The sequence below is a fragment of the Mycetomoellerius zeteki genome, unplaced genomic scaffold, assembly GCF_001594055.1.
Source record: "Mycetomoellerius zeteki isolate Tzet28-1 unplaced genomic scaffold, Tzet1.0 scaffold171, whole genome shotgun sequence".
Classification (NCBI taxonomy): Eukaryota; Metazoa; Arthropoda; class Insecta; order Hymenoptera; family Formicidae; genus Mycetomoellerius; species Mycetomoellerius zeteki.
This window is the reverse complement of record NW_017256664.1, coordinates 135465-157740: the sequence shown is the minus strand read 5'-3', so window position 1 is coordinate 157740 and position 22276 is coordinate 135465. Positions and strand designations below refer to the sequence as shown.

Sequence of the window (22276 nt, the reverse complement as noted above, 5' to 3'; positions counted from 1 at the left end):
ATACGAAAATAAGAAATATTAGGGAATCTTTGCGACTCAACGTGCGTATTATCGGATGCATGCGCGATCAAAATACATAGCATCTCGAATTGTCTGACGCTCGTTAACTTGTGGCCAGACGAAGGGAGGAACCGTGGTAGCGGAGAAGGGATCGAGCGAGAGATCAAGATGGCACGGGGGCAAGAGCGAGGATCCACGATGATCCTGCATGAAACGAAGCTCGCAGCGAGAAACGTCGTAATGCCGCGTGACGCTTTCGTCATCGAGCGAGCAATCTATCTACCCCACCAGCCACCGACAGTCAGTTTTTTTTAAAGCCTCTTACGTATGTATAAACAGTTCTCCGACTATTCATTACGCTAGCAAATTTTCGCAGTCGCGATACTCGAATACTACACTTCGCATGTATACTAAAATACATAAGTCATGATAAAGATTAAATCTATTAAACTTATTATTAGTCCAAGATTTAAAATCATTAAAGAAAATATGTTTCGTAAATAAATAACAGCAAAAGTACTAGCAAAATAAAAAAGAAAAAAAAAAGATACTCAAAGTTGAATCGTTTTGATAACGATAATTTGTAAATATAGTAAAAAAATATAGTAAAAAATATGCATCTTCGTGTCTATAATATAAAATATTAATGTACTATAACATTAATATAAAATATTAATGTACTATAACATTAATATAAAATATTAATGTACTGTTACATTAATATAAAATATTAATATAAAATATACATACAATCTCTTCATTTTATTATCGCGTATTACATTTTACGTATCATTATTTACGTATCGGTGTGATAAAATACGTATATATATATATCGGAAAATTATATCATACTTGAGGAACTTTCACCCGTTGCGCCGAAAAATTGCTAGCGGTCGTAACAAATTGTCGAGAGACTGGGTGAATCGTGTGCAAAAGAATTATTCCTTTCTTAAGTTTTTGTTAATATGAACGTATGTGTATGTGTGTATGCGTATGCGTTTGCGCGTTACTCTTGATGTGCTGCTAGGAAGCTGACTAGATTAAGTCTAAAATACGAAATATCCGGGAAATTATCGTTTTCGATTATAGCGGAATCTCGTTCCCGCGAGAGTGAGTTGTCGCGAATTTTCAATAGAATTCTCAAGAGAAAAAAAAGAAGCAACTCAACGCGTTCGCTGTATCTACTAACGAGGATCCCGGTGTTCCGTATCGACGTTGACTACTACTCGACCTTTGGAAAGGTCGAACGGCCTCACCTAGGCATTCGACTCTTTCAGATTGTCGAAGTACTGCATAATCTGATTGTAGTCCATACCTAGATTAAGGTCATCGAGAGCCACCGATTCTTCTTGTTCCTGGGAAGAGGATGAAGCGCAAGAGGAGCTAGAGGAGGATGAGGAGGAAGAGGCGGACGGTGACGAAGATGGCGGAGATGTTGTGGTAGACGAAGCCGCACCGCCAGTAGGAGTAGATGAGTTTACGGTAGAGACAACGGTGGATACCACGGCGGAAGTGGAGAACGACGAGTACATTGGATTACCAACTATAGTCGCCCTCTTAATTTCCCGTGATCTCCCAGCATCCTTTGCGAGGTGTCTATTGTTATCGTCGTGATTCACCAACTCCACGAATTCCTCGTCCTCGCCATTCTGCTTGTTTGCGTTGTCTACTTTAGTTTTCCCATGCGACTTGACTATATGATTTGACTGCTGCGGTGCTTTACTATTATGCCGATGATTATTTCCGTGATGACCGCTGCTGCCACCGCTAGACGCCCTATGGCGATGCTTCCGTGGCGCAGGCGGTTCTGGTAATCGTACGCCCACCCCCGTGTTCCTATGCGGCGGTACCGGTGGCTTGTAGTCTTCGTTATTGCCGTTGTTTGTGCTGACCGTCGTGGTCGCTGTAGTTGTCGTTGTTGATGTCGAGTTCGTGATCGGCACTCCGTGTGGTGGCAAGGGCGGAGGAATATCGTCGTTGCTAGAAAAAATTTGTAATAAGGTTTACGCACTCGTGAAGCTATCGCTATAGGTAATACTATCAATTCACTAGAATTGTTAGTAGAATTGTTAGACGCTAAAAGTAATATACAAAAAGAAGTCACTTACAACGAATTGTATGATATTCTGTTTAAACTTCTTGTAATACAGTATTAGTAAATATCATACAATTTGTTGTATAAGAAATTTCTTCTTGGATATCATTTTCTTCTCTGCTAGAAGATATGTATTTAACTTGTTTGCAAAAAATAAATCTTCCGCATGAAGAAGAACAACGTCAATCATAATTACTCGTTTCGTGTGGTAGTCGGAACCACAATCGACACCGTTGTTGTTGCTGTCGTAGCCGTTGTAGGCGGTATCACCGCGGATGGTTTGATCGCGGATTTTGCTGCGAAACTGTTTCGCGCTACTCGGTCCCTTTTGGAATAAGTGGTGGTGTCGATGGCACTGGTACCGCCGCTAGGCCGCTGATTGGCAGACGGTAGCTCGATGTGGTTCGGATTGTCGAAGCATGTACCCAATTCAGCCTCGGGTTCCCCTTCGCCGGCCAGCGGATTACTCGTTACGCGTACCTGCAACATAAATCGAGTTTTTTCAATCAAATTGTTTCAACAAAATCTCTGTTTTTAAAACAATTTGCCATCGGGTTACTGAAATGCGCAAAGATATTTACAGCACCAAATCTCATCGAAAATTCGAATTGATTTCAATTACCGGATTAATCCTAAATGTACTCGTTGGACCGTTATCGCTATATCGATGTTATAAAATTTCATTTGTTATTCTTCAATTTGTTAGTAATCTTTAATAATTTTATGACATTAAATATTTAATACTTATGTTGAAAGAAATAAACAAGTGTGTCAAGAAATTAATGCGAATAATACTATTACTGTTATTTGTTAAAAAAAGATAGTAAATGGAAGCATGACATAAATAAAATAAATTTAACAAATATGAATTAATTTTTTTCAAAACTTAACTACTACTAGAAATCATTCTATATATTTATTTACAAAATAATGTATATATCTTACTAAAATAAGTGCGATTTTCTGGTCTCATTGATTTAAATTTTAAATAATAGACTAACATAATTACATCTAATAGTGCTATCAAGTCATTTGAAAGTTTCGAAATTAGTTTTAATAGGTAATGATTATCGATGGCTTCATTTACGGTTTCACTCACAAATCATTAAATTCACACCGACATGCGTACCTGTTGCGGACCGCAGGCAGCTCGTTCGAGAGTCGCTCTACCTAGCCATACCCAATCGTGTGCGTTGGTGGTCGATTCGCGTGGCGGTCGTCTGCCAGATGCCAGCTGGTTTGCAGCAGCACGCGCCCTCGCACCCGCGCCAGAAAGTACCGGAACGGCCGCGCCGGTCAGCGGGGAGTCCGGTGGCTGGGGCTTGAACTTGCTGGCGTACACCACGCAGGAGACGACAAAGACAACGATCGCGAAGCAGAACGCCGCGAGCAGCACGTACATCCCGATCTCGAGCGGACTCATCCGCGTCCCGACGCCGTGGTGACGCACGCCGACGCCGCCCATACCCCCTGAAGACATGCCATTAGCTATAGCCGTGCGATGCTGCCGTGCCTGCACCAAAGGCTCGTGCTCGTGCCCGTCTTTCTCGTCTTTCAGCGGTAACCCTTTGCACAGAAAAAACAAAGAGAGAGAAAGAGAGAGAGGACAGAGTGAGACGGGATACTTGTGCTGAGTTAGAGAGCCGCTGAAAATCTTTCTCCCTTGATGCTTCCAGCTAGACAGCGGCTAGACATGCTATGTCGGATATGCCAAGTTCGTGAGAATGCTGAATGTGCGTCTGTACTTTTGGCGGTACAATTGGACTCTGACATGTAGTGATTTGACATTATACTGTGCACAATATACAAGTAATTTCAATTTTTCGAATTATTTAGAGATAAGAGGAAGAAAAAAATCATATATTTAAAAGGTGTCCCAAGATTTTCAATTTCTAATTCTCACTTGGATTCAGAATCATCTTTATGTTGCCAGGATCAAGAAATTTACATCCAACTTTTCTTCGGTTAAATTTTACATAGTTCATAAATCGTATAAGAATATATTCAGATATTTCATGTTGTATGATTCAATGATGTTATACTTCAACGATCTGTAATGATCTGTAATGTGTTGCGTCACAATTTATTCTAGGAACTAGACGCATTTGACATTCAGCGTAAAGGAGGAAGACTATCAGTTACGAAGGACTGGACGGAAACCGTGAAGAGAGATCACGTATAAATAGGCAGGGAACTTTTACAAGCCAAATAGTCTTGCGAAGAAAGTTTCCGTTAAGAAATGCAGAACAAAGTGCATATCATGCGTTATGTGGCAGTTATAAAGCGTAGAAAAGAACGGAAAAAATGAAGAGAATGCCAAAGAAGCGAGATAGAAAGGCAGAAAGCAGCAAAGAGGAACAGGATCTATTTACCGATGAGGATGTCGTGTAGATCGGAAGCTATTTCGCCCCGGCCAGTTTTACGTTCTCTATGATGATGAGAACCGACAGTGCCACCGCCGTCGTTCTGCACGAATTCCGGCCGATTGGGTACCTCGCTCGAAGCGAAATCCACCTCGACGTTAGCCGACGCGCTTGCCAACGCAGCGGCCGTCGTCCTCTGAGAACCCTTGCTTGAACGTCTACCGGATAATCGGCAGGAATCGGCCAGTTGCAAACTGACACGCAGCAAGTCACCACGGCCTTCACCGACCGCGATTACACGTGGATGATGGGAAGCGACCATTGGTGCAAACGCCACAACTTCCGGATCTAGACTCTCCACCAGTAAATGGTAATCGCTCACAGCGATTTCCCTGAGGGGTGTACGGGTACTGTCCGAGAACTCCACGTCAATGTCCAGCAATCCTTCCTGTTGGTATACAATAACAAATTTGCTTGCTCATGCAAGTTTTGTTTTGATCATACGCACGCACGCACGCACATACATATATGTATATATTAGATTGAGTTATAAATAATTTCCGTTTTAGTATATGGATTTTATTTCTCAATAAAAAAACAAGAATTATATCTTAATTATTAATTGTTTGCAATGATTTGTTATCATTCCACCTATTGCATTCCATCAATGATTTTAAAGCTTCATGAAAATTTGTTGAGCGCCGACTGATCTAGGTTCATCTTTTAATGTATCTCCAGCATGAAATTTTGTAAACTTATTTCATAACGTATAATAAATCAACCTAACTAAGACTCCTTATAAATCAAAAAACAATGAAAGAACAAGGGCAGTAGGAGTCAAGCGCGGGAGATGACTATCGTAGCGTAATGCGCAAATAACATGACTATCGTAGCGTAAAACTTCTTTATTTTACTAAAGCGCTTACATGTTTCGGCTCATTTTTGAGCCTTCTTCAGAGATAACTAATAAATTCACATACATGTAAATGAGCCGAAACATGTAAGCGCTTTAGTAAAATAAAGAAGTTTTACGCTACGATAGTCATGTTATTTGCGCATTACGCTACGATAGTCATCTCCCGCGCTTGACTCCTACTGCCCTTGTTCTTTCATTGTTTTTTGACTTATTTCATATTTGTTTGTCAGTTATGACTACTTATGACTCCTTGACCAACATATATCTCATCGAAATAAATATAAAATCGATATATCCAGAATAAAAATTGAATGGATCAACATAATTTAATAATATTTTTTAGCTCTTTAAAGTTCTTTAAAAAAATCAATATTAATATAAAATAAAAAAAAGATAGAACATAACTTTTTCAATAATTAATTATTTCACTTCACAATTCTGAATTTAAATTTCTCAAAAATATTAAAGTATTAAGTTATTTAACTCAACAATTACTTTTCAATTGACTTTTCTAAATTGTAAATTTTGCAAAATTGCTGTTTTTTTCTCAAGATACATTTGAAACTTCGACACAAATAATAAATATTGTACCTATTAACAATTTACCTGATATTGGGCGGTCAATCTTCTCGTAACCGAGGTTTCGGCAACGTATCCGTTCTCGATCGCAGTATCTGGACTGATACTGAGTTGAAGTCCGGATACCACCCGGACAGACAGACGTGTCACAGACACGCGATCGTTGCCGACTCTGATTTCCTTCGCGCCGATGACTCTACCGGTGATCGGTGACAGTACCTGCACCTCCGTGCGACCCACTCCGCGTCCCTGGACCAATCTACCTTGAAGAAGCGTCGCTATTCTAGGATCGGAGACGCGCAGCATGCCGACTACGAGGTCAGTGACGCGCAACCAGGTGCGCCGATTGACAAAGTACGAGACTCTACCCGAATCGTGATCAGTTGCTAAGAATCGGGCGTGTACCTCAACCGGACTTTGCTGGAAACGCAATCTGCAATTAGCCGGAGATAGATTCCGATCGATAGAGTTGATTGTATCCCATCCGTGATCATTCCCATTAGATCGGAATCGTTCCTCATGCTCATCCTCCTCGAGCAGTTCGTCCGGATCGTCCACGTCTATAGACGTGTCCTCTATCGACTCTTCCAGATCAACGGCGCTTCTCTTCTTCGCTCGTGCTGTTACCAGTGGTGTTTCTAATGGCATTATCGACGTTGAAGCAACTTCCGTCTTCTGTTCGATCCGCGTCGCATTCAGCAAACTTCGCTTGGTCTTCGCACTTGCTACATGCTCCTCCGGCACCTTCCAACCCTTTATTTGATTCAACCGTGTGTCTGCGACGCTTACTTCCAATGGAAATTCAGGCATCCACACGGTGAATCTTGCTAGACCAGTATACGTGCCGTATTTGACGAGGACCGATGCGTTACTAGAACCCCGGATCTCCGAACCATCCACGTACACGCTACTGCACGAGGATGATACCTGCGAATTTAGGTATTCGTAACAACGATCAAGTATTAAATGTAGTTTGATCCTACAACCACAATAGTTTGTAATGCACGGTTTGAGTGTAAAATACCAGGGTATTGAAAGTATCACTTAATCCGTCGATTATACAGGGTATTAGGAGTTTGAAACTCGTGGACATTATCTTATACTTTTAGGATTTAAATGATATTATAAATGTTAGATATTGTTATATAGAATAATATATTATGTAAAACTAATTTCTATTTGAAAAAGATTCAGTATTTTAAAAAAATAAATTCATATAATTAAATGCATGTCCAATTTCCAAATTCGAACAATATGTAAAATAATCGTATTGACATATTTCTCTACTGCATATGTAGGAATAAAATATATATAAAGTTCTCTAAAAGTTATTAAACACGAAACATAATGATAAAAATGAAAAAGCAGCGAATTCTACTGAAGGTATATAATACCAAGATTTCTTCAATTAAATTCCTAAGAATTTAAGTGAGCGCTGCAAATAAATTAAAAAGCAATTACCTTGAGGACACTCTCGTCCTCGGAATGACAGGACGACTGCAGCGTAACATCGGCGACCGTGCCGGCTTGGCTCACAATGAAAACCTTCATCCCCTGCGACACTTGACGTCCCGTCAACACCGCTGTATTCATCACCTCCCAGTTCTGAAGCAAAACATAAAACGTTCCCTCGCTTGCCGAATAGAAACTCATATATAGCTTAAACTACACTCCAATTTTTTTCATATCTAAAGTCCTATTCCTATTTTTAATAGTTTGAGATGAAAGTATGCATATATTTTAATATATGCATTTCTATAACCTTCATTGATAGAGCCATTATCCATTATTCATAACTGTTATCTATTTTGCCTCGAACTTTATTCCGTTATCGTCGTGACAAGACAAAAGGCGCGATAAGCAATATTAAAAAATATGTATATGAATCACCGAAAACATAAAATTCAAAAAACATAAATTAAACAGAAATATGCAAAATATATATATAGAAAAATGTTAAATTTATCTCTTTCCTAAAAATATATAATAGTTTATATTTTTATAATGCACACACACAAACACAACAATTTATTCATTTTATAAAATATTATGTATATGTACGTGTATACATAATATCTTAAAATACACGTTAAAGTACACATGTATACATATATAATATTTAAAAATAAATAACTGCCATTACAAAAATATAAACTCTAAGAAAGAACTAAATTTTTAAGATAATCCACCACACACAAGATACGTTGAGAGATGCGACTTAATTATATATTAATTTAAACATTTTAAGACCGTACTATGTGAGAAACATAATTAATAATAGAAATTCAAAGGCCTATAACGGTTGAAGCTAGATCTATAACGCTTTTTAAATAATTCAATGTGAATTATATATCCTATACTATACGATGTACTTGCATATATAACATGTTTGTAGTCATTCAAACTGCGCGCCGAATTGATTTTCCGGACTTATAAACGCAATTAAACTACTGGAATAATAACACGAAACTAAATTAAATTGACAAGCAATTCTTAAATAATTTTGATGTACAATCAGGCATCATATTAGTAAGATGTTAATGTGCTGAAAAACTGTAAATAAATTTATTGCGAAAAATATTACCTCGGCCGAGAGTCGAATCCGGATCTCTTACATTCCGTGTGAGCGTCCTCTTACCAGTTATATATAATTTAGGATATATAATTCACATTGAATTATTTAAAAAGCATTATAGATCTAGCTTCGACTGTTATAGGTCTTTGAATTTCTATTATTAATTGTGTTTCTCACATAGTACGGTCTTAAAATGTTTAAATTAGTTTATTTATGTCGCCTGAAAAAGACGTTTCGTATATATGCCAAATTTGCAAAAGATATTACTAAGGCCTCGGTGGTCTAACTGGTAAGGACGCTCACACGGAATGTAAGAGATCCGGATTCGACTCCCAGCCGAGGTAATAATATTTTTCGTAACAAATTTATTTACAGTTTCTCAGCACATTAACATCTTGCTAATATGATGCCTGATTGTACATCAAAATTATTTAAGAATTGCTTGTCAATTTAATTTAGTTCGTGATATTATTCCAATAGTTTAATTGCGTTTATAAGTCCGGAAAATCAATTCGGCGCGCAGTTTGAATGACTACAAACATGTTATATATGCAAGTACATCGTATAGTATAGGATATATAATTCACATTGAATTATTTAAAAAGCGTTATAGATCTAGCTTCGACCGTTATAGGCCTTTTAATTATATATCTTTTATTATTTTTTAACAATTGACCATGCGATTGCAAGGAGACATTTGTTGGACGGTGGTATCTTTATCACTATATGTGTAGAAATGTTGGAGGAATGGCGAGAGAAATAAATTCTTCGTATTTTTAATTATAGGAACCGTTATAAATTATATTCGAACAGTCAATTTATGTTTATATTAGGATGTTCGATATTTTTGTAATTTGCGACTTTTTTATATATTTTTATGTTACTGAAGATGACCTAATGAGGATCGAAACGTTTAGCATTATATTGAAATTATTTTAATATTAAAATTCATTTATTAGCACTTAATATATCCTGCATTGACTCGTAGCCTTTATCATCTAATTTGTTTTTAAAATAAATTTTATACAATTTAAAATTGATTATAATCTTTAAGATATTTAAAATATTTCTATAAAACGAGAAAGAAATAAAACAATATTATCTCTCGTTTTAACAATTTCGTTTGATTATACTTTTGAAAAGAACTCTTGCGGGAAAAGCACGACTTCTTGATCTTTCATGGAAAGCAGAACTTCAAAGCAGTACAAAAAGCTTGTCTCAGTTATAAGTAAAATCATCTCACTATATAAACCGATAAAACTATCGATCTTTTCTAATGGTACATATTTTCTCAAATAAGGAAAAAGTTGTTACCGTAAAGAAGTTGATCCGCACATTTCCAAAATAAGCCATTAATTTATAATCTAACGATTTAACATCGTGAAAAGTTTAAATGAGTTCAAAAATGAGAACCAACGGATTTCCGTGAACTCGTGCAGTTATTTTACAACCGTTGAAGACTTGTTCTTGCTGCTTGCCGCGATGTTGCTCGTACACGTGGAAGATTACTTGCCACGTTTACACGTTTTACGTGTATGCGTCGTCCGTGTACTTTACACTAGTTCGTCAACGGGGGAGTTCCGCAAAGGGGTTGGTTGGGTAGGGTCGGTCGGCCAGACTAGTAAACCATTTCCAAGTTCGCTTCCGTCCATACAGACCGGCAGCCTTTGGAAGGAACATCAAACGGCTCGGATATTGCAGCGAGGGAATTTAAATCCCTGACGCCACGCTGGGGTGTATGCGCCAGCTAACTATACATATACTATATCTCTTGCGTGGACGAGCGTGCTCTCTTGCAATGATAAAAGCAGCGGGCGGAGTTTACATTCGAAGGCGAAACGCGGCTCCTTCTCTTTCTTTCGTCAAATATTTTCTCATCTGAACCAAGACTCACGAAAATATTTACGAGACTAGACTACACGTCCGTGTACTTTGTATCTCGCCTTGCAGAATGCGTTGTTCATGAAAGAAACACGAGAAATTCCTTTGAGAGGAATCACTTGTTACTGATACTTGTTACTTTTGATTCAGTTTCTACTGCGTAATGTATACAAATTGCTAATAGAAAATATAAAGAGTTCAATATTGTACTATTTGACGGTTTTCAATTTAAAAAAAAATGCATAAGAAAGATATTTAAAACTGTTTGCAGCATTTCCAATATTTCTGATATTTGTGACATCATTTTTTTTCACGTAATTTAAGAAAACATTTTTATCCTTCGCGAGCACACTTAATCAAAATTTATTAAAGTTATTTTCCTATTATATTTGAATTTTTCAAACTTTTATTTGGAAACATCAGAGGATTAAAGTCGGTTTTACTCTTATGTGAAAATTTATAATTGAATAGCGCTTTCTTTCCCTTAACTTTCTATATTAATCATTTGCAACAATACCGGGCTAATAATGGTCTGAGATGCGATTAATGGCGTGTAATTAATTAAGAGTTTTAGAAATCAGCTAAAGACTATTTTATTTACTATACGAATTTCTGGTTTACTTTCTTGATTCCATAAGAAATGTCAATCTTCAAATTGTAAAATTCTTCAATTTAAGATTGTTGAAGTAAGCTTTAAGCAAATCTCTCATGAGAAGATTTAATATAAGAGAGAAAAAAATTGTTGATAGCTCTCAAATTAAGATCGAATTGAGACAATTTAGAATCATATTTTTTTATGTAGTAATAAATTTTTCGCTCAAAGTATTTAGAGAAAAGAGATATTATTATACATATAATATATTTGTAGATTCTTATATGTGTTGTATGTGTATAATTCAATGTAATTAATTTACTCTCTACGGAAAAATGTGCATATCGTTTTTATCTTCAGCTATGTATTCTTTTTAATAGCTCAAAAGATTGACCCATTGCAATTTTGAAGAGTGTAATATGTGCAATAGTGAGTAAAGCTTGACGCATGAATTTAGCAGTTTAACTTTCATAAATTTATATTTTAATACATGAATGAAGCACACAGTTATTTTCCAGATATTTCTGAGATCAACGAGGTTATTCTGTGAGTTTATTAAAACAACATGGAAAACATTTTCAACGTAGAATGATGTTTTATCGACGGTGAATGGAAGGAGGTTGATGGATATAAGAGAGATGCAAAGATTTTACGTTGCTGTGCGTAAAATATGTACAATATACGGGTTATTACTTTGATAAATTTCAGCAGAGAAAACAAGCGCGCGTGTCAGAGGTCGCTAATTGATAAATGAGATAATTAATTCGTTTACATATCCTTTTGAAGGCGCCGCGTGCTCGTTCTCTCTCGTTCGCTCGTTCGCGTAAAGTTGTCGGGAACTTCGTCCGCGCTTCTTGATTATCCTTACTCTAATTGCAGCTCCTTCCACGCGCGAGACTGTGTGAGTAAAGTTTTTAATTAAAAGAGACCTCGCGCAACCTCTTTTCTCGATGCCTTCGATCTTTACCCTGCATTATCCGCCAATATTGATTCCAGTTTTAAGATCGACCTTATTAATAGCACTGTCAAATTTGAGAGAGAGAGAGAGAGAGAGAGAGAGAGAGAGAGAGAGAAAGATTTGACTTATAGATACACTTACTGACAAAAGTTAAGAAACAAAGTAATTGTTTGAGAATTACTCTATATTATTTATTGTCTAAGATACACAGGTTGGAACTAAAAATCATATAATGAGGTAATAGTCCATACACCAATAAACAATAAGTTTTTTCTCAAATATACTTGTATGAAGATCACAATTAAATTAAATTGGAGAAACAAAACAAAAGATGTGTGACAAAAATTAAGAAACATACATTAAATATCAACTTTTAACATAAACAATGATGTGTAAATGTCTGTAATTTTTGTAATAACCTTAGGTTATTAGTAAGATGTTGGAAAACCCTTGGATTTGAGAACTGTCTGACATCTACGTGGCATTGATTCGATTGGTCGAACACAAAATTCGATCGGTATTTCTGACCATATTTTCGTGATTGTTTCCATTAATTCTACTTTATTAGTAAAAGAATGACTTCCCAATTGACGTTCAACGTGATCCTATAAATGTTCAATTGGATTCAAGTCCGGGAATTGACTTTGGCTTAATTATATTGACATTTTGTTCCGTAAGAAATGTCTTAATTAATTTAGAAGAATGTTTAAGGTCATTATCGTGTTGAAATGACTACTCTGATGGCATTTTCTCGTTGGCAAATGGCAGCGTATGATTTTGTAAGATGTCACGATACACAAATTTATCCATTGTTTCCTTTATTTGTATTAATAGACCAGGACCGCTATACGAGAAACAACACTACACCATCACATTACCGCCACTATCACAAATTTTACGGTTGGTTTTAAATATTTAACATTAAACCGTTGTCCGGTAGGACGTCGCACGTTATTTCTGGAGTCATTTCCAAATAAGTTAAATTTACTCTCATCACTCCATAAAATGTTTGACCATTTAGTAGCAGTCCAATTAATGTGCTCTTTGGCAAATTCCAAACGAACTCTTAGAAATAAGTGGTTTCTTGCTTTGCGTGAAAAAAGATTATTCTCATCTAAACGATGGCTAACTGTCCTGCTGCTAATGCTGTGCAGACCCAAATGATTTTTAATTTCGGAAGCAGTGTAAAATGGATTGAATTTAGAGAGCCTTGTAATTCAAGTTCGACGATTTTGCTTTTGAGTTGTTTTTTGCGGTTTCCCAGTTCGTGTCGTTTTAGTTGCGTAATCTTAAAAACGTTTTATAATTTTCGTGATAATACAACGATTCACATTAAACACTTTTGCAATATCAATTTTTTTTTACCATTGTTAAACATTTCAACTATTCTTTGTTTTTCAATTTCAATTAAACGTTGCCTTTTTGCCATATTTTAACGTAAATTATGACACGAGCTACACATAGCAATGTCAGAGAAAAGACTGAGCATCGTCGAACATGTTTGTTTACATTCTTTTCTCCACTTAGAAACGAGATGTTCTTATGTTTCTTAATTTTTGTCACACATCTTTTGTTTTGTTTCTTCAATTCAATTTAATTGTGATCTTCATACAAGTATATTCGGGAAAAGACTTATTGTTTATTGATGTATAAACTGTTATCTCATTATACGATTTTTAGTTCCAACCTGTGTATCTTAGAAAATAAATAATATAGAGTAATTGTCAAACAATTACTTTGTTTCTTAACTTTTGTCAGTAAGTGTATGTATAACAAATTCGCAAAATTAATAACTCATGATATTATCTACAAAATGTCGCAAAGAATTGTCTAACATTAATTATCTTTTATTCAAAGTCTTTAGCAACAATAATGATAAAAATCATCCGTCACACTTGTAAATTTTTCATAACATATGTCTTTAAAAATAACATTTAAAAATTAAAATTTTATTTGTAAAAATAGAATCCACTTGCAAAGTTGTCTATAAATATTATTTTACAAGACATACTGCTATTGTAAAAACGCATCATACAACTTTTCATTGACCAGTTTAACACGGTATTTTAATTCTTCAGCAATTATTATATGAATCGCGTAAATATCTTTCTTGCAATTAGTTAATTGTCTAAGATTCTATTCTGGGTAAATATGTCTGATTATCTACGTGATTTCATGTTGACTTTCATACACAGAATTATGTACTATGCACCTGCTATCGCGTTACTGGAAATTGTGAGCATGTCATAGATAATGTGGAACGGTCAGATCTAATTTACATACCAAGAGGCGTGTGTTCTAATTGCGAGGACTTGTTGTGGCGCGGCGTAAAAAATAATTACGAAAACCACATTTAACTGTCATATATAAATATATAAGCACCTCGACCATCGATTTCAATTTCTTTTTAGAATGAAATTCGATAAAATTTCATTAGAAAACAAATTGGTCTCATTACGAAAATATTCGTTATTGCATAATATTATATATGATTGAAGAAAATAATCGAAATAGGTTAATCATTTACAACAATTATTATCACTATTAAGATATATTCAGAACCACATTATTTTTTTTATATATGTTACACATTTCTTACAAATTAAATAAAAAATTAATGTTTCACTCTATATATTATCTATACATTTCACTTTATAAAGGAACGCAGAGATGCGTTGACGCCGTTCAATGTGTGGCAATCAAAAATTTCATTACGATCCGTTGTTACAGCAGATGCTCTGCGGTATCGATGGAATTTTGCCACGGACTAGAAATATCGCCGTTATGGTGAAGGCGCGGGCGCGGAAAAGCCGAAGAGAAAAGCATCAGAGTGTTCGCCGTGGGAGCCAAAGAGGGAAAAGCATTATCCTTTGTCGATCTTCTCTCTCTCTCTCTCTCTCTCTCTCTCTCTCTCTCCCTCCCCCTTTCTGTCTCTTTTCACAAAGCTTTTCCTTTTTCTCATCGCTTTTCCTTTCTTTTTCTCTCTTGTCTCGGTACTCGCGAGGATCGTAGATTGGCCGACCGAGTGGAAACAGATTCTCGCGCGGCGAGGTGATCGATATACGCGACCGTATTGATCGTGCTCGTCGTTCGAGTTAGCTCTTTTCCAAGGGATTTTCACCAACGAAAAGTGAAGCACGAGGTGCAGGAGACGAAAGACAAAGAGTGCATTCCGAGTTACGCATGAAGCGCATGATGCATCGTTGTATCCTTCTTTATTAATTGATAAACAACAAGGATAAATGATGCATCATGAGCTTCATGCGTAACTCGAAACGCACCCAAAGAATGTCACGATGAAAATAATCGTAATCGAGAGAAAAACATTAAAATGCTCTCTAACCAAAATCACAAAAATCCTTCAAATACAGTACTTTTCTCTACGATGTCTCAAAATTCTTGATTTTATTACTATAGTCATAGATTATGACGTAAAAAGCGTAAAATCTTTTTTGTAGTCTATAACATCACATATTTTTGTAACTTAAATTTTACATTAATATTCTACTTATCTATGTAAAAAAAATATAATTTTATACTACTGAAATTCAATTCGTAAAAAGGCTTTCTTTTCAATCGCTTGAAAAATATCTATGAAATTATTCGTGTGTTTCAATATTTTCGCTAAAGAAAACTGTCTCAAAACTGATTAAAGAATCCGTCGTTAAAAATAATATGTGAAAAGTAAGCTATCTTGTAGATACATATGTACTTATATACAGGGTGTCCCATTTTAATGTCTCAAATAACTTTTTTACTTTCGATCTTAGAAAAAATGTTTCAGACAAAAGTTGTGTGACTTTGAGGAGGACATAAGATGGTGTCATTAGTTTGACCTTGAATAGTTGCTTGAACGTCATGTGAGAAGGTTACCTTCAATTTCTTAAACGGAAACCCTTATTTTTCATTGCATATTCTTGTAGCTTACCTCGAGAGCTTTAAAAAAAAAAACACTATAATAAAATATTTAGAATTTAGAAGAATTTAGAAGAAATTTAGAAGAATCGCGTATTACCTTAGAGATCGGAAGCACCGCTTGTATATCATCCTTCTGTATCTCTAGCCGTGCCTGCAGTTTCCGTCTCTCGACATGATGATGATGATGGTGCTGCAGCTGGCGTTGCTGCATTCGCTGTTGCTGATCGACGCCCGTCAACTGCGAGCCGTTCTCCTCCTCGCCTTCGAGCGCGTAACGCACGCTCCATACAATTCTACCGCCGTCCCAGCTTCCGCCTATACCTTCCTCGCTAGCCTCCAACAGCATCGTCATTATTTCTTCTGCGGACCTAAAAAAAAAGAAGAAACAATGATCTTTGAAATGTTCACGACATTCTCGCAAAAAATTAAAGGACGCAGATTACTTTTCGAAAAATAACGAGTTTTCTTGAACCAAAATTTCTGATAAAAATGTAATAATTACATTAGAATAATAATGCAATAGGAATTCATATAAATTCATGATAAAACGATTTTTTAAAAGCGTCGAGGATATGACTGTGAAAATTGTATCTCACATTTGATAAAGAAGATTCGAACGAATGTTCGTTCATTCACTCGTGTAAGTACTACACCTTCAATGATTAATGCCATTCTCTTCCAAGTGGGTTCGCGAGAATGAGTGCAGAAATTAAAAGGAACGATAACTCGCCTGTTAGTCGGCTGTTACATCGCAAATACGAAAAATTGTACGTCATTACAAAAATTTAATGATTCTCTTGCGCGAGGGACTTTGTATTTTCTTCGACATACGCTTTAAAAGCGTTTCTCTAAAACGTCTTTACTTGTTCCTGTTTCCAGCTACACGCGATCTCCTGTCTCATTCATATTTTACGACGAGAAATGGGCGATGTCGGATTAAAGTTACCGTAAAATGAGCACTTTTCACGAGAATTATGAATTAAAGCACAATTAAGTATGCATAGACATGTAAATGTAATTAGATTCGTTAAGACATACAAATTTATCGAATTCCATAAACCATTCTTTACGATGTTAAATTGTGAAAAAATATATCTTTTCAAAATAAAAGTGTAATTATTCCAAAATTAGATCGCTAATACGCTAAAAACTGAGGTTGTAAACTGAGGTTGCATTTCAAAATTGAATCAGACACTGTTATTAATAGTTTTTTTAATATCTCAATTTTATATACGAGTTATATACGGAATGAAAATCACTAGATAATAAAAAATCTAGCAGTATATTTAATGACATAAACTGCAATAACTTTTAAAACAAAAATATGAAGGATACTTTATAATAAACCAAGCAAATAAAAATATAAAGATTAAACAAAAAATAATACTCCTTTACTAAATATTCCTGAAAAATATTTATACGATACATTTCAATCTTATTTTCTCGTTCAAATTGAGAAATAGTTTTTGTTTTTTCACACATAATAATTCGTTAAAATTAACTTGAAAGATCATTGTACAATATATCGTTCGCAATAAATTTGAAATAATAAAATATATGTAATTTATAGTCTATAATGATAAGTAATAGTACTTTTGAATCATTATCGAAAGATGCTGTGATAAGCGGAATAAAGTTACAATAGTCATCAAATTTAAAAGTGTAAATTGCTATCGAGTTGCCATCAGAGATGATGATGAGTTCGGTAAAGAGTTAATAATATCCGCCGAGAGTTGGATTTTCTCTCTCGACGCCATCCGTAATTCTCGATAGGGTTTTTTCTTCTTTTTGCCGAACACTCTCTTAGTAAGCATCTCGTTCACAGCGTCAGTCGCTCATTACGTCTTCTCGAGATTCTTATCTTATCGAGATGAAGGCAGCGACGTTATTTCAAAGTAATTATTCTGCAGCCTCGAGCCACTTGCCTAGCTATGAAGAGCCGGTATCACACGCATCGGGTCTGATCTCGATGCGAGAGCCGTCGCGTTCGCTACCAGCGCGCGCCGCGTAGAATCTCGATAAGCGGAACCCCCGGCTAAAGTCGCCCACCTCCTCCTTATCGCGGCCGTTGATCCACGTTGCGTGCGTGCCAGGCGGCGTTAACCCTTCGCTCGGGTTCGCTCGTGTTCGCACGATCGATGATTCGCGGCTGAGGCGGGTGCAAATTCTGCAAATCGCCGATCTTGCGAAAGCACGCGCGAAGCTGCCGGAGTTCGAAGTCGAATCGAAGCGGACCATCAACGAGTTAACGGCGATAACGAAAATCTCTCTTTGCTCGCTCGGATTTCCCCACCTTTCGCCTTCCGTCCTCTGCTTCTCCACCGATTTCAGCACGCATCGAATCGTTACGTCAGCAATAGCGTGTTTCGCCCGATGACTCCTTTTTTTATCAGCGTTTCGCAACCACGGTATATATAAAGCGACCATCTGACCGCCATCGCGAGTATAAATCGCCTTTCTAAGTTGCACGATCGATTATGCGTCGTGGTGCGCTATTTTTTTTCGCGAGTTTTCTCGTGGGATTCACAGCTACACACGTTGTCTGGGCGCAAGATGTGCAAGATATGCAGGATCAGAATGATGTGTTAACAACAACGACGACGACAGTGATCACGGTCAATAACACTACTACTATAGACGAAATAAAGTCCGACAGTTCGAGCTCATCTAGCGAGGAGAAAGTTGCTGATAAGCGTACAAGGAGAGACTTGTACCTTAGCAATAAATGGATGTCTCTGGAGAACGAGGAGCAGTTGGAAGAGACGAAGGAATTTGAGCGTGTGAGACGTACAACCAAGGGGAAGAAAGACGACGACGATGACAGCAGTAGCTCTTCCAATGATGACGATGATGAAAATTGTTGTAAAAAAAGCAAGAAACAACGTGTAAAATCAAAGAAAGATAACGGTGAAAATTGTGATGATGATGATGATGATGATGATGATGATGATGATAATGGTTGTAAGAAACGATTCGTGAAATCGAAGAAGAACGATGAAAAAAATGACAACGAAAAGTGTGCTTGCAACAATGATGATGATGATGATGATGATGATGAAGAGAATAGGAAACAACGCGTAAAATTAAAAAAGGATAACGACAATGACGATGAAAATTGTGACGACGACGATGATGATGATGATGATGATGATGATGATGATGATGATGATTCATCTTCGTCTTCTTCATCATCCTCAGAGGAGGACAAGAGAAAACGAGAAAAGAGGCATATTAAGGAGGATACTTTGCAAAGTATATCATCGCCCGAAGAAAAGAAAAATAAACAAAAAGATCGATTTATCCAAACGATTGAGGATGCATCGAACAGCAATTCGTCTGAAGAGGAGAACAATCCGAAAAGTCGACTTATCAGAGGGGTCAAGGTTAACACGGAAAGCGGATCGTCATCCGAAGAGGACAAGCCAAAGAACTTGCGATTTATCCGAACAGTTGAGGATACTTCCGGAAACGACTTGTTCAAGGAGAAGAACAAACCGAAGAATCGATTTGTCAGAACGGTCGAAGATACTTTGGACAAGAGTAAATCATCGTCCGAAGAGAAGGACAAACTGAGGAATCGATTTGTCAGAATGCTCGTTGATACTTCGAAAGAGAGTAAATCGTCCTCCGCGGAAAGGAATAAACCGAAGAACCGTCTTGTTCGGTCAACCGAAGATTCCATGAGCGAATCGTCATTTGAAAAAACGGGTGAAGCCCCTTTCTTTATTCGCGCTTACAAAGTTGAAGATGTCAGTCAACCGCAGCGTACCATAAAGCAAATCGACATACCGCACAATCGAGTGATTCGGTCAAAGGATGACAAGAAAGAGAAAACGAAAAAGAAGAAAAAGAAAAGTACAAAGAATACAAAGACGAAGCGCCATTGCACGCCTAAGGCGACTACTGTGAAAGCAGATATCTTAGATCAAACGACGCTATCATTGGAACATCTTCCAGTTTGATAGGATTAATTTTGGTACTATATTTCTTTAACATTAAAAATATAATACACAAAGAGGTTGCATCAAGTAATGTAATTTAGAATAGGTATTGTTACTTGTGTGATTAGCTAAACTCTTTAAATCATAATAAATATACTCAAATAAACAAATTTATTTAATCTACTCTGAAATATCGTTAAAGACTTTTGCGAAAAAATAATAGGTTTATATATATTATTAAATGTAAACTTTATATATTTAAAAATAAATTGATATAAAAAAATTCAATTGTTAAATATTAATCTATATTAAAATAACGCTTTGTGATAAAAGATGTTAATTTAAAAATAAAAAAGCCAAATTTTATGCACTATTGAAAGCGCAATTTAATAAGTCTTAACTTTTCAACGTTCGTTCGCTTGAAAATTCTTATCTTATTCGATTTGCAGCAAGACCCAATTCGTTCATATTCTCGGTTTAACGAACGGAAGCGAGGGATTTAAATTGCTCATTACATTAACTGCCCTCATGTTCACAATTCCAGTAAGAGTCTTTCTAAACTTGCCGACGTATGTCGGCTTAACGAGGGCAGATTGCGCGACAGGATTATTCCAAAAGGGTACTTACGTGCTCGATACACGCGACGAGTTCTCCTTACGTCGCGCTGTGAATGTGGCGGCTGTGTTCTTCACATTGACATCGCTAACGACAATCCAGTCCGGGCTGCTAGATGAAGCATCCAGGATTTTCACGCCGGACTTTACTCGCGCTCTGGAACATGCCGTAAATATACGGTTCAAACGTAAGTCAAGTAATGAATGGTAAGAGTGAAATGAAAGGCTAATGACATTAAATAGAAAAGAATCTTCTACAAAATATATAATTAATCCTTTATTCCCTACAAAGATGAATATATCTCGTTGTCTGTTAATTTGAGAAGAGAACATTCCAAACGATCGTTTAATAACTTTATACATGTAATCGGTTGTTATGTAACGCAAAAATGTATCGTTGCAATTTGGATTTACATTTATTACATATAGAACTATATTATATTTTCGAACGCCCGATTCAAATAGCGTTTAAAAAATAGATTAATTAAGATAGTTTTCATGAGCCCGATCATTTTGCACTTTAAATATATTTGTATTCAAATATATATCAACATTTTAATGTTGAATAATCTGTATTTCGATATCTTTTCGATTCTTCGAAAGGAATATTTAACTGAATTTCATCAAGAAAATGGAAACGTTTTGCTTGGCTTATCCATTATTATTATTATTAAAAATATTATTTTAGACCGTTTATGTGAGAACACAATCAATATTAAAATGCCTATAATGGTCGAAACTGGATCTTTAATGCTTAAATAATTCAAAATCTTGAATTACTAAATATATTATATATGTACTTGCACATACCATATTTGTAGTCTTTCGAACTCCACGCCGAATTCTTTTCCGGATTATATTCATACAGTCTGGAAAAGAATTTGACGCGCAGTTATGATATATATGCAAGTACATATACCACTTTGATCAAAAAGTTCCCGGAATTACCACCAGGTGATGCTCTGAGTCAACTGATTTGAGTTCTGTGTTTTTGGTTAGGTTGCCACATCTATCATTGACATTTCCACCAAATTTTATCGCCATAGCTTGACATTTGTAAAAGTTACGCCGTCTTGAGTACATCTACCTCTGTACGGTTTTCGATTTTTCCATTACTTCCTTTCGGCTTAAAACGCGTTCCCCGTAGTGGTTTTTTGACTCGATCGAATAGAAAAAAATCGCGGGGAGCCATATCGGCTAAATTCGATGGCTGTTGGATGGTATTCGTTTCGTTCTTGGTCAAAAATTCACGGATGTTGCAAATTCAACTCCATTTTTAAAACTGTAAAAAATCGAAAACTGTGTAATATATCCAGTAATTCAAGGTTGAATTATTTAAACATTAAAGATCCGGCTTCAACCGTTATAGGCATTTTAATATTAATTATGTTTATCCATTATTGTTTTTGTAATTTTGTAATTCAATAATTTTAAGTGTACGCTAATCTTCCAATATATAGGAAATCAATTTTCAGTTAGTAAACCTTACAGAAATTTCTACTAACAACCTGCAATATTCAAATTTGATGTAAAAGTAAAGTGTGTTAAAGATATATTGCAAGATGATAGATTGTAAAGTTCAAAGGGGGATATTCCTCTTGCATGTATGTATGTATAATACATACATGTATAAAATACAATAAGTCACACGGAATAAAGTTCCAGAAGTGTTTCCTTCCAATGATGACTCATACAAGTCTATAATATTGCGCGGTACTTTTATTACTCATATTACATCGTATTGATCTACGTATTTTTTTCATCCGTATATATAGCTATGTTCTTCTGTCATTAAAAATGAATAAACGTACAGTTCTTCCGATGAGACCTATTGCCCTCATGTT

The 22276-nt window shown here is 36.1% G+C and overlaps 1 protein-coding gene across 2 annotated transcripts in view; it reads right to left on the bottom strand.

Moving 5' to 3' along the window:
• Nucleotides 1–774: 774 nt before the first annotated feature.
• dtn (transmembrane protein 132C dtn) overlaps nt 775–22276 on the bottom strand; it is a 140123-nt gene continuing 118621 nt past the window's right edge. Inside the window, exons 3-10 of one of the 2 annotated variants that reach the window (XM_018445948.1) lie at nt 20446–20589; nt 15975–16245; nt 7415–7558; nt 5981–6880; nt 4468–4906; nt 3225–3661; nt 2292–2575; nt 775–1980 (exon numbers count right to left, since the gene is read on the bottom strand). In XM_018445948.1, coding sequence (XP_018301450.1) covers nt 1257–1980; nt 2292–2575; nt 3225–3661; nt 4468–4906; nt 5981–6880; nt 7415–7558; nt 15975–16245; nt 20446–20589 — 3343 coding nt within the window. In that variant the 3' untranslated portion in view covers nt 775–1256. The remainder of the gene's footprint in view (nt 1981–2291; nt 2576–3224; nt 3662–4467; nt 4907–5980; nt 6881–7414; nt 7559–15974; nt 16246–20445; nt 20590–22276) is intronic. The other variant, XM_018445949.1, reaches the window with a different exon arrangement.